This window comes from Lepidochelys kempii, chromosome 2 (assembly GCF_965140265.1).
Source record: "Lepidochelys kempii isolate rLepKem1 chromosome 2, rLepKem1.hap2, whole genome shotgun sequence".
Lineage (NCBI taxonomy): Eukaryota > Metazoa > Chordata > Testudines > Cheloniidae > Lepidochelys > Lepidochelys kempii.
This window is the reverse complement of record NC_133257.1, coordinates 228,007,530-228,024,633: the sequence shown is the minus strand read 5'-3', so window position 1 is coordinate 228,024,633 and position 17,104 is coordinate 228,007,530. Positions and strand designations below refer to the sequence as shown.

General features: G+C 38.6%; 1 protein-coding gene across 6 annotated transcripts in view; it reads left to right on the top strand.

Annotated features, from left to right (window-relative positions):
- The window catches only part of RUNDC3B (RUN domain containing 3B), a 147,339-nt gene that overhangs the window by 110,895 nt on the left and 19,340 nt on the right, over positions 1-17,104 (top strand). For all 6 annotated transcript variants that reach the window (XR_012157565.1, XR_012157564.1, XR_012157566.1 and 3 more), the window contains exon 9: positions 9,911-10,057. Coding sequence is in view for 3 of the 6 variants with exons in the window: in XM_073334081.1 (XP_073190182.1) it covers positions 9,911-10,057 (147 nt within the window). In the remaining 3 variants the exon portion in view is untranslated. The remainder of the gene's footprint in view (positions 1-9,910; positions 10,058-17,104) is intronic.

The window sequence follows — 17,104 nt, the reverse complement described above, 5'->3', positions numbered from 1 at the left end:
CTGGTTTTCTGAGTGGAAGAGGCAACTTCTGTTGCAAGATGTAAGACTGCAACTTAGACATCGGTCTGTGCTTTCTTGTGTCACTACAAAATTTGTGTGCAGGCTTTTGCAGATTTCTATTTGGACAAGGTTATCCATGTGGAAGGCCCGTTCTAACGTTGGGTAATGCTGCAGAAGCTCCCACTATCGTGACTGGTATCTTTGGAAGATAGAGAATTAATTTCTGACAACCACAAAGTTCACCCAGTTTTTGTTTCACTTGATACCAGTAGATTCTGTTGCTCCCAAGAGAAACATGTCTAAATGACAAAAACACATTAACAAAATTCAAAGGTATTGGAATCCCTCATGAAAGGAAAGGTTATGCTTTTTCTGATTTCTTCATAAATATTTTTAAAAGAGAAGGAATAAATTATGGGTAAGAAACTCCTACTTCATGTGCCTGAACTGAAAAAGAGGGAATATTTTTTCCCATTCTAGAGGAAGGCAAACTATTACTTGCAAGAAAAACAAATTAAGATTTCTTGTAGCTTGCTAGAAACAGTTTTTAAAACTCCTTACTCTTCAAATGAAGGAAGAAGAACTGACAGTTGAGGATTAGATATAGAAGCTTCCATAATCCTCCAATACCTCTAGGCCACATGACTCACTCTTCCAATGGTTTTAAATAGGTTGTGATTGCTAGTGAGCTCCTATATCTCAAGGTTTTAGCCTTAGAACCTAATCAAAGGCAAAGCACGTTATGTTGACTAGCCTCCTTTCAACAGGGACTACAGTTGGTGCTTTGGCTGAGGGCTTGAGGAGATATCTGTGTCCACCACCACCAGGGCAAGGTACTGAGTGTGTCAAAGACTTGATATGCTATGGTAAAGCAGATATATTTTTGTCTAACTGGATGTTTTTATATTAATTTTGAAAGAAAACTTCTCTCTTAGAACTAGACGAGAAATTAGGAATTTGAAGCCCAAAGCAGCTGGTATCTCTGCCAAAATAGCTGGTGCAAAATATTGCAGGGGAGCTGTAGCCAAGAAGATCAGAGGCCGCATGGAATTGATGACAATGGACTCTGCTTGGAAGAGGAGAAATAAATCTTTAAAATTTTCTATGAGACACTGGAGGGAAGGACTAGAAAGAGTGCTTAAGAGGCCAGACTGTGATGCAGCCTGTATGGTATTTTTGCAGCTACATGTGCAGATTCCTTTACAAGCTGTAACCAGTAAGAAAGTGTGGAGCACAAGAAGCTGCCTTCTTTTTTTATTGCAGAGGCTGACATTAGATGCTTCATTGTGAGCTAATTGTTTTGGCACTCCATGTCTGTGCATAGGGCTTTTACCCAAGATTAATGGTCTATTGCAACATCTAAATCTTCAGGTAAGTAATTTATTTTCAGACCCGCTAATGTAATTTCTCAAAGTCCAATAATATACCAGTCCAGAGAGCCCACTCTGTATTTGTTACCATACTAAAAGTTTGAGAGTTCCCTCTTTATTTCTAGAGATGTTTTACGGATTTTAATTATCCTGAGGTTTTGCTATTATTTTCTATTTTGCTTTTCATGTTTCCTTTACAGTGCACGGTTGTCCTAGATAAAGTTGTTAAGATTGTTCTTTCTTCAAGTGGAATTATTTTTTGAGATTTTATTTTCACTTTTACTCTTCGCTACTTACGTAGTTCTTGAACTGGAGAACTAGTATAGCTCCCTTTTTTAGAGGTTAGTCTCAAAAGTTTGGTTTATTTCATGTCTCTGTCTGCTGGTAGGAGATCATATTGCCCACTAGACTGGCATTTTCTGGCTTTGGAGAAATTAAACTTGCAGGTAAGAAATTCTTTTTTTTACATAGGTATAATTGGAAAGTTTAAATTTACTCAAAAATGAAAGCGTTTGGGTAAATATTGTCTCATTCAAACCCCCATTGACATGAATTGTGCTTTTTTATTTTTATTTTGTCTGAATTTGAGATTAGTTAATACTTTAACTCCCATAGTGATTCCCAAATTTAATGTGTTTATGGTACATACATTAGCAGAGAATCCTACCTGCAAGAGCACAAAATAGCTACCTATCTCTTGTCTGCCTGCACCCAGAAACTTCAAATAAGTAACACAGCTCAATCTACTATTACGGTTTTTATTCTTTTGTTACTAGAGCTTCTCAAACTACCTGATCATTATTCACTGTGTTATCTAGTTATATGAGTCATCTTGTTTAGGCATGGCAAGGCTGCCTGTTAATTTGACTTATCAAATATGGTCAAATATTCCAGTAACAATGCCCTGATGTAGACGATAATGCCAAAAATTAAATTATAATAGGTAGCCATCTGGTAGCCTTCTTAAATGTCTTGATCACATACTTTTTAATAAATGCTAATGTCCCTGTTGGGGAAAAGGTGAACTAACTGAAAACTGATCATCTTAATTGGCTGGAATCTTCTGCACATTATGATCAACGTAGTTAAACTGACCTAATTTTCTAGTGTAGACCAGCCCTATATCTTTATTTGTATACCAGGCCATCAATGCACATGCACTTTACAAAGCACATTCAACTAGTTAAAAGACACTGTCCCTGTCCCAAATAGCTTGCAATCTAAATGACTAGACAAATATACAGAAATTAACTCGGAACTGAGTTGGGGAGGGAGAGAAGGGGTCACACTCATTCGATTTCATCCCTAACGAGGAGAACAGAGGCAGTGCCATTAAGCTGCTTGAAGAGTTGGCCTGCTGCTTACCTAGCACAAGTGCATTTAAAAATGACTTTTTTTTCCTTTATAGTTGCGATGTGTATGTTTTATTTCTGTCCTTTTTGTAATTTTTCAGTCGTGGATAATATTCACATTGAAATGCCAACTTAAACTTGCTAAAGAATGTAATGATGGTATTTTTATTTTAGCCAACTAGAGATCATAAAGTCTTATTCTCTGTTGTTACTACTGTTCTACTATTCTAATCAGTGCTTTAAAATATTTGACCATTTCTGACATGATTTGACGTATTTGACAATGTTTGATGAGTATTTCACCAGTCAGTTGACCAATTATTTTTGGACCATTCAAATACTCAACTCTAATCTTGTTACCTGTTTTGTATGTGTATATGTAGTAGCAACTCTATATAAAGGATTCCATATTTTCTTTGAATGTAATCTTACCTAATATTCAGTAAACAGATCTATTAAAAAGATATGTTTGATGCCCGGAAAGGTTAGTCTGATCCAAATAAAAAGGGAATTTGTAATAATTGCAGTCTGATGAAGATCTTTAGCAGTAAAAATATTACCAGCTTTTAGTCTGATTACCTGATTTCATTTAAGTAAATGTAGCACAGAGTCTAGCAAACCTAATTAGAGTAGGAGCATTAATAGAACACTAATTTGTAATCTGAGTTTTGGGTAAACTATAATTGTTAAGCATAATATTATTAAGGATATTTTAATTATTTTTAATGTATACAATAACATAATACAACATTGTGAATTATACACTGGAAGGGCTTCAGAAAAGCCTTATATAGTAGTAGTAGCCTATGTTTTTGTGAAATGTACACCTCAGTGTAACATTAAAAAGAATGTTTTGTATTCTCTCTCAGCACACACTAGTCCTATGGTGCTGTTATTCTGCATTTTGGTGTACAGGTTTTCCTCAGCTATCTGAAAAAATAAATACACTAAGTTAATCAATGTTGGGTAAAACAGCTGGTAAATATTCAGGTAGGGAGGTGATTGTATAGAGACATCTGTTCCTGAGATACAGGGCCTGTAAATGCTTAAAGCCCTAGGAATCCATAGTGTTTTCACCTGAAGTCTTCACTAATCCAATTTCTCCCTAGTTCTTAAATAAACAACTTAAGGTTTGAAAGTCTGAACTATGTAGAAGAGTTGCTATGAATAGTTGTTTAAACCTAATGCTGATACTAATGGCCATTGTTAAACTCCCTTGGATAGTGATAAGAAAACTTGAGTGCCTGGCAATTTCACTAACAGAGCAGATGTCTCTGCAGTTGCAGCAGATGCTTAGCAACAGTTGGGAGTATGTTAGCACTGATTTAGAAAATGCATCATCCAGTATTTCCACTATAATAAGCAATGATCCATTAATAAGACAGAAAACATGATTGTTATTTTAAAGCAGGGAGAGATTGCTTTAAAATGGTATATGGAACGGAGATGTACTGTAAGGTTACAGCAGTGGTTCTCCACTTATTTATCGTTGTGGGCCACATCCACAGTGTGTTAGCTGGGCCACATGAGCCGGGTGGCAGGGCAGAAGCACCCATGCAGCTGCCCCAGACCCCAGAGCTCACGGAGCTGGCTGGGAGCCCAGGATCCCTGACTCCGCAGGGCTGGCCGGGAGTTCTGACCCCACTGTGTGGGGCAGCCCAGGCCCCGCCCTACCCCACCCCACCCCACCGGGCAGCTGGGAACCCAGACCCAGCCACATGGGCTGGCCGGCCTTTAGCCAGACCCAGCTGTTTGCTAATTGGGCCGCTGGTTGAGAACTGCTGTTTTAGGGATTTTTTTATACATCTGGCCTGTGTCATATTTTTTTTAGTCATGTACTTTATTTTTTCATGCTTTTCTCTGATCTTTCTCACTCCCTGTTCTCCCTAAAAAGTTACTAAATGCAGTAGCATTTTGAATCCATTCAGATTTTTAAAATTCTTTGATGAATGTACGAGTTGTTTGACAAGATATTTTTAAAAAAAAATCTAGCACCAATAATGGCTAGATGAAACCTTCTGAATCCTCAAATAAATTACATGTGAAGGGTGCTCTGAAATATATGTAAATTCTATTTTTGCACGTGTATCTTTTACACACATACACATTTGTTCTGTCACACATGCACTATGGGAAGTGAATGCCATGAAATGTGATGAGGGCATTTTAGCACATCTGGACATTCGATATCTTAAATAAACTTCTGCAAAATGTATTCCATCCCCATGATTATTGATGTCCCTTTCCTTTGACAAGACCTAGACCATATCCTTGTGCATATGCTGCACTTAACATCCATTAGCGCTAAATTATCAGTCTGTAAGATGCAGCACATTTCCCTCTCTTCCTCTTCCTCTTCAGTATTCAGTGGTGCTACAACATTTTCTGTATTTTAAATGGCACAGGCTATAAAAATATTATATAATCTGATAGAACCATTCATATTTGTTAGGATGTGGGATGGCTCTCAGGCCAGAGAGAAACACTGGGAATGGGGAAAAGGCAATAATCATACTACTAAATATCAGAACATGCTAACATTTTGAGTTTTCTTTTTCTTTTTTGGGGGGTGGGGTCGAGTTTGGGCCATCTACCACTTAACACCAAAATATATTAGTTTTTAATTTTTTCTTTCTCATACCTCTTTATACAAAAAATACTACTGCCACGTGATACTGCTTCTGGAGGCAAGGCCCTTTGATCAGAACTTTTCTTTAAGTGAAGGCATGAACTGAAAGCTAAACTGGGGCACTTTGAAAGTTGATCCAACTAGATGGGAGTAGTGCTCTCACATCATCAAAGTTCAGGACCAGGGAGGAAATGCATGTACATTGTAGCATTATGCATTGTGACCCAGTTCGAGCCCTTTATTCAGTTAAGTCATTCTGATGTGGTTTGAAAGAGATTATGTTTATGATTTTTCTATTTTATGATGTCTGAAGTTATTTTTCTTGTGTTATACAACACATGAGAAACTACATGTGTCCTTTGTAAACAAGCTGTAAATAAACATCTGATGGTTTTCAAAAACAGGAGAAAAGTTCTATTATTTTGTCTTGTCCTTGAAAGATTTTGTTGTTTTATATTATACTTTGCAATCATAGTTATGAATGCAAACTTTCTGATGGGAGGAGAATGTAACCCTACAGCTATGATTGGTTTTACTTCTGATTTCTTCTTCTAAAGGGCTTGAATAAAAGCTTCTGTAATCTGTTATAGTTTTGTCAACATATTTGGCTAAATGCCAACATATTGTTCTTACATTTTATTTGCAGATAAAGCTGTATAGCTGTCATCTGGGACATGTTATTCTTGGAAGGGTACCTAGGTTTGTGCTATATAAAATATGTTATTGCATTACTACTTTTTCACTTGTGCCTGTACCAAGCTCAAGACAATAGGATTTGGGACAAAATAAAACAGGAAACTTTTTTACTTCCTCAACTCCCCTCTAAAAACATGTTGTTTATGTATTGAACAATGAGAATGTGGTTATACTGTGTAAAGCTTTAAAACACACAACTGAAATATCCAATTTACTTTACAATACTACAAATGAAGTAGGTGTAATTATTACTATTCCCTTTTAATGGCAAATTCCTAATTTTATTACATGCCTTTACCTAGACTTGACCCTTCATGAGATCTCTTGTTTTAGTTATATTAGTTTGCTAAGACTTGAAGGTTGATTTTCAAAGAAGTAAAGAAACACTTCCATTTTCAAATTGTCTTGGAAGAAATTTTATAGTTGGAGTTAAGGAGGCACGAATAAATTAGCAATAATATTTTATAATTTCCATCCATAATTTTTTATAAAATTGTAACTGAAGTTAACACTGTGCCATGGATTTTAAAGTTCTAGCCACCACCGCCCTCAGATTCTTCCAGCTCTATTTTTTGTGTGTCTCAAAAGAACTGTTTTCTACAGTGTCTTGCACAAATAACTTTATCTGCGAATTGTCCTTGCCTAACCAATTATTATTATTTTTTTTTATTTTTTTGGTTCTCCTTTTGCTATGTGAACTTTTCATTAGAATGCTAAATTATCAAAAAATCTTTGGTGTATAAATGGTAACTATCTTGTTAAATATTTTAACAATAATATTCTTCCAATTGTTAAAGTGTTACAATAAGAATACAGAGTGGTTTGCAATCTTCGGCGTACTCACTCTAAGGACAAAAATTGCACTTTTGAAGCACTGATGACAGCAGAAAGCTCAAATGTTTAAATATAACTTTTCTCAAAAGGAGAAAAAAGGAGTGCTCAACAATATTTTGATATTGAATTTGTATATCTATCTCCAGTACACTTACATAATTCTCAGTGTGTTTGGAAAATTACAATGTTTGTTTCCATATTTTTTTGCCATGCTTCATGCCTCTTTCCCTGCTCCCCCAGTTCAGGTCAATGTAACCCATCTCTCCCCTTTCCTAAAGTAGGCACTCCAGATTTTTTGGTGTGGTCACTCCTTCAGCCATTCTTGGGCAATGAAGAGAAATGAACTCTTCATTACCCAAGAATATTGTGCAGTTTTGGTGCTGTAATTGACTTTCAAAATGAGTTTATCTTGCAAACTGATACTACATACTTATGTAATCCCCTTTAACGTCTGGGAAGCAAGTACCATATTTACATGACTTTCCATAGAGTCCCTGCTACGATGGAGCCCTATGATGCTGTATAAGGGGACTGTTAAAGAATAAATCAAGCTCCTTCAGCAATACTAGTGATATGTTACAAGCACGGAGAGCACTGCCAGTACTTTATTTTGACATTATTTCAGTACTCCTGGGATTATTGGAGAGCTGCTGTATGTACTCTGAGTGCTGTGTGTGATTTTTTGAGTCCCATCTTGCAATGGAAAATGTCTTCCTCTACTAACTATATGGTAGCTCAAAATATATTAATTTTACTATTAGTTTTGCAAAGAATACTTCAAGAGAAATCTATTTTCAGCTGATTTTACAATTGCCGTTTATAGCTAATGTCTGAAAACATGAATCCAAGCAATGTGGATATGACTCAGTATTTTCTCCAACACTGATCAGTACTAACTTGTTTCAGTTACAGTACTTGTAAGTAAAACAACAATTAAAAATGTGACTCTAAATATAAAGGAAATCAAGTCAGATGTTTGTTTGGTTCTTGTTTTAAAAGGGAAAGCATGTTCAGTGAGAGCAAAATCTGTCTACATACTACTGTAGGCACATGTCTATTCTTGAGCACTGGGGAGTGGCAAAGTGGAATCCTGTCAACAGTATCTGTAGATTTTTACTTTCTTAATTTCCTTTGGGGAGATACCAAGTTTGGTTAGGCAGAGTTTCAAAATTTATTTTTCTAAATTGTTATAAACTTATTCCTTTCTCTGTGGAATGTTTTGGGTATCCAGGGTGAAGACTTGCAGAAAACACCTTGAGTAGCAGAAACCTAGGTTACACACTAGTAACTGGAATTCTACTATTATCATCTTCACATAGATCCAGATTTTGCCCTTCTTGTTATTCAGCTACCTATTTCTCCAAAGAGCTAACATTGGCACTGAGAGCTGTATGGTAGTAGCACATGGTTATAGGGCAGTTTAACGCTCCGCAACACAATTGCCTGAGCTCATATACATGAGATTTTAAATTTCAACAGATTTGGGTTGTCTGAGTGGTGGTCACTACAAACTCCAGAAAGAGAGGGGATATGTGAAGGAGATGATGCAGTAGAAGAATTCATAGTATTGGAAAGTAACCAAATTGTAGCTGTGTCGAGCTATGTGAAATTCCCCATTTTTGCCTTGTGAACTTTCATGGTGGGGAAAAGGCTCCTAAAAATTTTCCCCACTGTGGAACTTCATCATTTTTTCTGTTAAAAAAAATGGCAACATTTTATGCACAACTTTCCTGCCTCCTATTGATGGGGGAAGACCACACCCAAAGAGAAAAAAAAATCTGGGGATGACAGTAACCTGCCCTTCTACTTTAACCTTTTGGAGGCCTCTGATTCTTTATATGGTACTGGAGCACCTCTACAAGATTCTGGTCTCAATGTTTTGATTGTCCGGAAGATAAAACTGCATTGCAAAAACAAAACACCTCCGTAAAGAAAAGTCCACCCAATACATTACTTGCTAACGCACATAAATACAAATGTAGTTTAACTCATGAGAGAATATCATCAAACTATTGGTAATGCGGTTCAGTATTTCAGACAAAGCACTGGCAGTCAGGAGGATCTTGTGTTCCAATTATTGAACGTCTGACTGTGTTCGACACTGACTTCTCACAACAGACGTGAGAAATATGGTGTGAAGCAGCATTTAAGGTTTCCTGGATAAATTAACAGATGAAGCTACCTTTTTATTAACCTTCTGCTTTGCTCTCCTATAAGAATTGCTTGCTGTTTCCATTATACTGTTTGGAAAAAGGTGGTCTTGTACTTAAGACACAGCCTGGCAATCTAAAGACCTGGGTCTTGCTCCTGCCTCTGTTAAAGACTACCTGTGTGATCTTGAGCAAGTGATTTAATATCTTGGTTCCTCCATTTCCTTATCCTTCAAATGAGAACCGTTGTCCACTCCATTGGAGTAAAGTGAAGCTAAACTAATTCAGGCTTGTAAAATGCTCAGTAGCACTTTCTATATGAGTGGCTTAGACATGCAAATTATTACTAGTAATTATTATAAGGTATTTACAACTAGTCTTTGTTAGTACTTCTGGACTGACATATGGTATGCACGCTGTCATCCTATAGCTAAATTTGCCTAAACAGTTCTGTCCCACAAAAAAGGTTTTCTGATTAGATTCTTTATTTTGTACAAAAAAACCTTTAAGAAATCACATAATTTTTAAATGCAGATATTATTTATGCAACTGATCCTCTATCTATCCTGCAGAATAATAGGTCTGCTGCTGATCAGCAATGCAGTCAAAAATGTATCTTTAAGATGCAATTGTTTTTTTTTTCCAGAAGGTAAAGTGTAATTTCAGCTTTTTGTTTTTCTGTTCCTACACACTGATTTCTCTTAGGAAAAGAGAATTTATGAAAATTACCTTTTATTAGTTATATCAGAATAGTGTTCAAGCAGACTATCATTCAAGAGGGAAAATCAACCTGGATAGGATTCTTTGTTATATGCTTCCTTACTGTGACTTGAAACATTACATTTAATGGAATAAGGTTCACTGTCTTTATGTTAACAGAACTGTGCTAAAGAATAATGATTTGAGATCAAGACAAGAGTTAACTACCCACCTCACCAATCAGTGGCCTTCCCTGGGAGCTCTGGATGTCAATGCGGTTGCCTTGGATACTTTACTCTATAGAAAGCACAGTCAACAATGGGATGAGTAAGTTAAATATTTTTTGTTCACTCTTATTGGGACACACAGTACTCAGAATCATACTAATATTTCCCTTGTTTCCCTGACATGTCATCTGCTAATATACCCCCTAATACTAACAGTGTTCTTAGGGCCTGGCTACCTGCGTATGATGCAGAAAAATGAAGGGGTTAGGATGCAGTTTAAATATTTAGCAGTTTGGAACTAAGACACTATGTACAATTGTACCACATATACAGTTGTGGTACCGGATGAGGATTTGAGCATTGAATAAAAACATGAAGAGGGAATTCACAGAGCAATTTTAGAATTTCATGTCAGAACTGACATACAGCAGGTTGGTGTTAATGAATATCTGTTTGGTTATGAACTAGCATATAATACTGCAAATTGATGTTTGATACAGTTTTTAAACAATCACTTAATTCAGCTTGCTTAACTTTGGATGACTGATATGACACAATAAAACAAGAATAATGAAGTATGAGCATTCAGATATTTTTTTAATGTGGCATCTTCCAGAAGGTGCAAATTATTGCAATCAAATCAAGATGAAAAACATCAACATAAACTCCATTATCTGCTTACTCACAGCAGAAATCTTTAATACATCATTACAATTATGTTTATCTATGATAATTTACAGGACCTGTTGTCTTGAGTCAGCAAAGCACGTGATCACATGTTTAATTTTAAGTATGTGTCTGTTCCATTGAGGTGAATGCTACGGAATGGGAAACAGGTGCCCACTGAAAGTTAAGCATATGCTTAAGTGCTTTGCTGAATTGGGGCCACAAATTGTATGACATTGCTGTATTCTTTCCTATTCTAGAATGAGCCACTTCATTGCAGGTTATCCCAAATTTTAGGGAGCAAATCCTTAAATGACAAGTTTCAGAGTGGTAGCCGTGTTAGTTTGTATCAGCAAAAATGACGAGGAGTCCTTGTGGCACCTTAGAGACTAACAAATTTATTTGGGCATAAACTTTTGTGGGCTAAAACCCACTTCATCAGATGCATGGAGTGAACAATACAGTAAGTGGAATATATATTATAGCACATGAAAAGATGGGAGTTGACACCCACTTGGTAAGGCAACTCCCATCTTTTCATGTGCTATAATATATATTCTTACTGTATTTTTCACTTCACGCATCTGATGAAGTGGGTTTTAGCCAACAAAAGCTTATGATCAAATACATTTGTTAATCTCTAAGGTGCCACAAAGACTCCTAATCCTTAAATGAATACTTCAAAATTTGATCTGCATCACTTTATATATCAGGTGCAAAGTACATACAACTATTTCATTTAAAACAAATACTTCAATATATTTTCTAAAATGAAAATAGTGCCAGCAGACCAGTATTTGAGCAGCCCCACATAAATGAATCTTTTTGTATGTGTGAGTGGCGGGGAAACGGGAGAATTAAGTTTTCAGTTCTAAGCTTTCAAGGGTAGTGGAGAAATTAGTATTCAAAATGATCAATTTGTTTTATTGATCTGAGGTTTTTATTAATTGCATCTTCATGTTGCTGTTTGATCTTCAATTGCAGTAGATTAGGGGTCATTCAATCAACTAAAAAATTTAACCACGAAGATAACAATATTGCTTTTAAATTTTAAATAGAAATCCAATTAGAATTTATGATATCATCAGTTCAGTCCTTGAGGGGGCCATTTAGGGATCTGGGGCAAAAATTGGGGATTGGTCCTGCTTTGAGCAGGGGGCTGGACTAGATGACCTCCTGAGGTCCCTTCCAACCCTGATATTCTATGATTCTATCATATATAACAAAACTGGTAAATAGGGAAAGCTTTGTTGCCAAGAGTAAATTCTAATAAGGTATAATGGTAATAGAATCTCATGATGGCTATGAATGCCATGTCGCATGAGATTTCTTTAGTTTTTGTGTTGTATTGAATTTGAGAAGTCATTTTAGAAAATGAGTAACAAAAATCCTCTTGCTGCTTTTCTCCTTTTCCTTTTTATATGATGTTGCTACACCTCATTGTCTCCATAAGTACAGTTGCTCTAGCTCTTTCTCCCTTTAACAAATTCTTTTTCCAAGAAAATTGCTTTAAAGGCTTTATCATCATCCTGTGGGTGGATTATACATCTGCTTCACACTGCAATATTTTTCCTATTAGCTTTTTATTAAATATAATATAAACATAATGAAATATACATAAACTTCTTGCAATACATTTTAACCATTTACTATACTTTCAACATTTACTTACATATATATAATATGAATGGTTAAAATATAAATCAGTTTTTGTATTACACAATTTACAAACAAATGTTACTTATAAAAATCCAACTAGTTAAATAATAATTATTAAAATAAGATAAAGAATAGAAGCAAAATTCAGAGGGGGGGATAGAGATAGAGAAGGAAGGAAGTGAGTATCCGAGAGTGCTGAAGGAATTGGCGGCTGTGATTGCAGAGCCATTGGCCATTATCTTTGAAAACTCGTGGCGAACGGGGGAAGTCCCGGATGACTGGAAAAAGGCTAATGTAGTGCCAATCTTTAAAAAAGGGAAGAAGGAGGATCCTGGGAACTACAGGCCAGTCAGCCTCACCTCAGTCCCTGGAAAAATCATGGAGCAGGTCCTCAAAGAATCAATACTGAAGCACTTGCATGAGAGGAAAGTGATCAGGAACAGCCAGCATGGATTCACCAAGGGAAGGTCATGCCTGACTAATCTAATCGCCTTTTATGATGAGATTACTGGTTCTGTGGATGAAGGGAAAGCAGTGGATGTATTGTTTCTTGACTTTAGCAAAGCTTTTGACACGGTCTCCCACAGTATTCTTGTCAGCAAGTTAAGGAAGTATGGGCTGGATGAATGCACTATAAGGTGGGTAGAAAGCTGGCTACATTGTCGGGCTCAACGGGTAGTGATCATTGGCTCCATGTCTAGTTGGCAGCCGGTATCAAGTGGAGTGCCCCAAGGGTCGGTCCTGGGGCCGGTTTTGTTCAATATCTTCATAAATGATCTGGAGGATGGTGAGGATTGCACTCTCAGCAAATTTGCGGATGATACTAAACTGGGAGGAGTGGTAGATACGCTGGAGGGGAGGGATAGGATACAGAAGGACCTAGACCAATTGGAGGATTGGGCCAAAAGAAATCTGATGAGGTTCAATAAGGATAAGTGCAGGGTCCTGCACTTAGGATGGAAGAATCCCATGCACCGCTACAGACTAGGGACCGAATGGCTAGGCAGCAGTTCTGCGGAAAAGGACCTAGGGGTGACAGTGGACGAGAAGCTGGATATGAGTCAACAGTGTGCCCTTGTTGCCAAGAAGGCCAATGGCATTTTGGGATGTATAAGTAGGGGCATAGCGAGCAGATCGAGGGACGTGATCGTTCCCCTCTATTCGACATTGGTGAGGCCTCATCTGGAGTACTGTGTCCAGTTTTGGGCCCCACACTACAAGAAGGATGTGGATAAATTGGAGAGAGTCCAGCGAAGGGCAACAAAAATTATTAGGGGTCTAGAACACATGACTTATGAGGAGAGGCTGAGGGAGCTGGGATTGTTTAGCCTGCAGAAGAGAAGAATGAGGGGGGATTTGATAGCTGCTTTCAGCTACCTGAAAGGGGGTTCCAAAGAGGATGGATCTAGACTGTTCTCAATGGTAGCAGATGACAGAACGAGGAGTAATGGTCTCAAGTTGCAGTGGGGGAGGTTTAGATTGGATATTAGGAAAAACTTTTTCACTAAGAGGGTGGTGAAACACTGGAATGCGTTACCTAGGGAGGTGGTAGAATCTCCTTCCTTAGAGGTTTTTAAGGTCAGGCTTGACAAAGCCCTGGCTGGGATGATTTAACTGGGAATTGGTCCTGCTTCGAGCAGGGGGTTGGACTAGATGACCTTCAGGGGTCCCTTCCAACCCTGATATTCTATGATTCTATGAGTAGAGGGAGAGTTGAGGGAGGCCCATGTATTTAATGGGATCATTCTGATACTTCCAGGAAAGCATCTCTTTTCTTGGGTATTTCTATTATGGTATACAATTCTTTCCATAGTGGCCAAGCTTACAATGTCTATGCTCCAGGCTTACTCCAGTCTTACAAGCTTACAATGTCTATGCTCCAGTGTCTGGTCACTTTTTGAATTTCCATTTCTGTAGTACTAGTCTTTTAGCAGTTGTTGTGGAATCTTCAGCATTGGAGATTTTTTTAAGAACAAGTTAGATAATAACCTTTTTTTCTTCCTCCTCCTCCTATAAGTAATAGGAAGTAAATGAAAATAAAGTGAGGTACCTTGATTGTTTTTGTAGTTTGTTGTTTTTCCACAGAACACTTGAAAATTGCTGAGGGTCTCGGCTCACCACTTAATGTTATCTTTCCAAATATTTTTGTACTATTAGCAAACGATTGTAAAGTGCTTTATTAAAAAAAAAAGGTAAAAAAACGTTGGGATGCAGGGTCTGGCCAGGAGTTAGGTTGCCGGAGGGGGCTCGGGGCTGGGGATGCAGGGTCTGGGAGGGAGTTAGGGTGCGGGAGCAGACTGGGGATTCAGGTGCAGGGTCTGGCCAGGAGTTAGGGTGCGGGGGGAGGGCTTAGGGCTGGGTTAGGGGTGTGGAGCACTTACCTGGGACAGCTCCCATTTGGTACAAGGGGTGCAGGTTGGGATGTGGGGGGGGATGCAGGAGTCAGGGAGGGCAGGGGGCTGGGTGTGGGTCAGGGGGGTGCAGGAATCATGGCTGGGAGAGTGTGGGGGGTTCAGGAGTCAGGGAGGGCAGGGGTCTGGGTGTGGGTCAGGGGGGTGCAGGAATCATGGCTGGGAGAGTGTGGGGGGTTCAGGAGTCAGGGAGGGCAGGGGTCTGGGTGTGTGTGAGAGGGGTGCAGGAGTCATGGCTGGGGGTGTGTGAGAGGGGGTTGCAGGAGTCAGGGCATGGGGCTGGGGGTGTGGGTTGGGCTCATGGGGGTGCTCCCAGCCCTCTGCCCTGAGCGGCTCACGGCAGGGGACTTGGGGGTAGGTGTAGGAGGAATACGGGGGCCCTGCCCTGCCTCCACCCCCTTCCCCTGCCTCTTCTCTGCCTTCTCCACCTCCCTCCTGGAGCGACCTGAGTGCTGGCAAACAGTCGGGGAAAGGGGAGCTTGGCTGCTGGTGGGTGCGGAGCCTGCAGCAGGAGCTCCAGGAGCCTGCAGGACCAAGCTTCTACCTCCACAGCTGCCTGGCCCTGGGGCCCCCTGTTGTTGGGGGGCCCCATGTCAGGGCACCCTGTGTTTTAGTGTAAATCTGCCTCTGCAGATAATTGGCCTAGTTCTTCCTCCCACTTCTTTCTTAGAGAATCCATGTTTAGTTCAAATTTTCTGACCAGTTGTGCATATAGTGTTGCCTTTGGTCTTGGGAATCTGAGTAATATTTGGAGAAATGAAAGCTGTTCAGGTGGGTCAGGGTAGTAAAAGCATCAGGGTCAAACAGATGGGATATAGCATGTTAAGCTGGATACGTTGCTACTCCTTCTTAGTCTCTAGATTGAATCTTTCTTTTAATATTGTAAAAGGGAGGAAATTATCGTTTTCAATCAGTTGACTGATGGTCAAAATCCCTTTCCTAATCCAGTCTGGCCAAGTGATGGGTTGCCTGCTATACAAAATTTTGAGTTGCCCCAGGTACAGACATTGGTATGTAGAAGAGGGTGATTTTGAAATTTAGTAAACATAGTACACCAAGTATTTTTGGCTCCCACAATAGTCAGTAATTGTTCTTTAGGGAATCAGTAGTAATCCAAGCGCAGTGCATGGGAAAGGGGTAAAAAAGCAACCAATTCGGCTTCCAGCTGGAGCAAGTCCAGGGCCCTACAGCACAAGGGAATGAGCTATTGTGCTGCTTGGCTAAGAATTATTGCCTGATGGTGAACTTTAAAGTTGGGAAATCTAACCCCCCCTGTTTTGATAGGGAGCTGTAATCTTTTTAAGGAGATTCTGGGTTTGTTACCAGCACCCCACAAGAAGGAACTGAACATGTTGATTTTGGTGGTAAAATAAAAGGGAGAAATATGGAGGGAGGGAATTGACAATGAAAAGGACCCTGGGAAGAGCATTAATTTTTTTATTTGTTTCCCCAAAGGGAGATGGGTAGTGCCTGCCATCTATTTAAATTGTTTGCTAATTAATTGGGGCTAATTAATGAGGCTAGGTTAATCTTGACTATGTTTTTAATTTCCTTGGGGAACAGGATGCCAAGATATCTGAGGTTTGTCTGTTGCCATCTAATGTGGGGCAGAATAAAAAGTAAAACCCTTCATTGGAGGGTTCTGCAACTGCCATGCATTTTTTAATCCCAATTTGTCCATATAGTCTCTTATAATGTTTCCAGAATGCAATTGTGTATGCTTGAGCCAACCTGACTTGTCTTTTTTTTTTTTTTTTTAAAAAGGACCAACACATTATTAAAATCTCCTGCTATGATGACTGAGCCTAATGGGATATTAATTAATTTGGTGAAAAAATTAAAAACTTGGATTATCTTTACTAGGTCTATATGTATTTATTAGAGTGTATATACAGAGTCAAAGATCTTAGCCTTCACTAGCAAAAATCTACCTTCCTCATCTTTATTTACATCTAGAATGTGTAAATTGAGTCTCTTGTGATATAATATTGCTCCAATTTTGGCTGAGGAGGAGAAATTGTTAAAACACTTCTTTCCCCATCCATTACCTTCTAAATTTCTCTGCCTCCAGGTCATTATGGTGGGTTTCCTGTAGGAAGAGGGTAAGGTAGACCAGGAAATGTAAAAGACAGTATAATGTGAGAAAACGGTAGAAAAAGAAATGAAGTGATCAAACTGACCAAAGATCACTTAAAATACATAACTCTTATCCAAATGGAAATAGAACCTAAGTCAAGGAGGCTTACAAGGGGATGACCTGATCACTTACTCCCCCCATTTCCCCAAAACACCCAGGTGGAGGTATAGCTGGATTCCCTTTAGCGTGATAAACAAAAAATAGTTTCATAACAAGGAAGGGCATGGTTTCTTCACTATTCATAACAACATAAAAAAAAGTGGTGGTGGTGGAG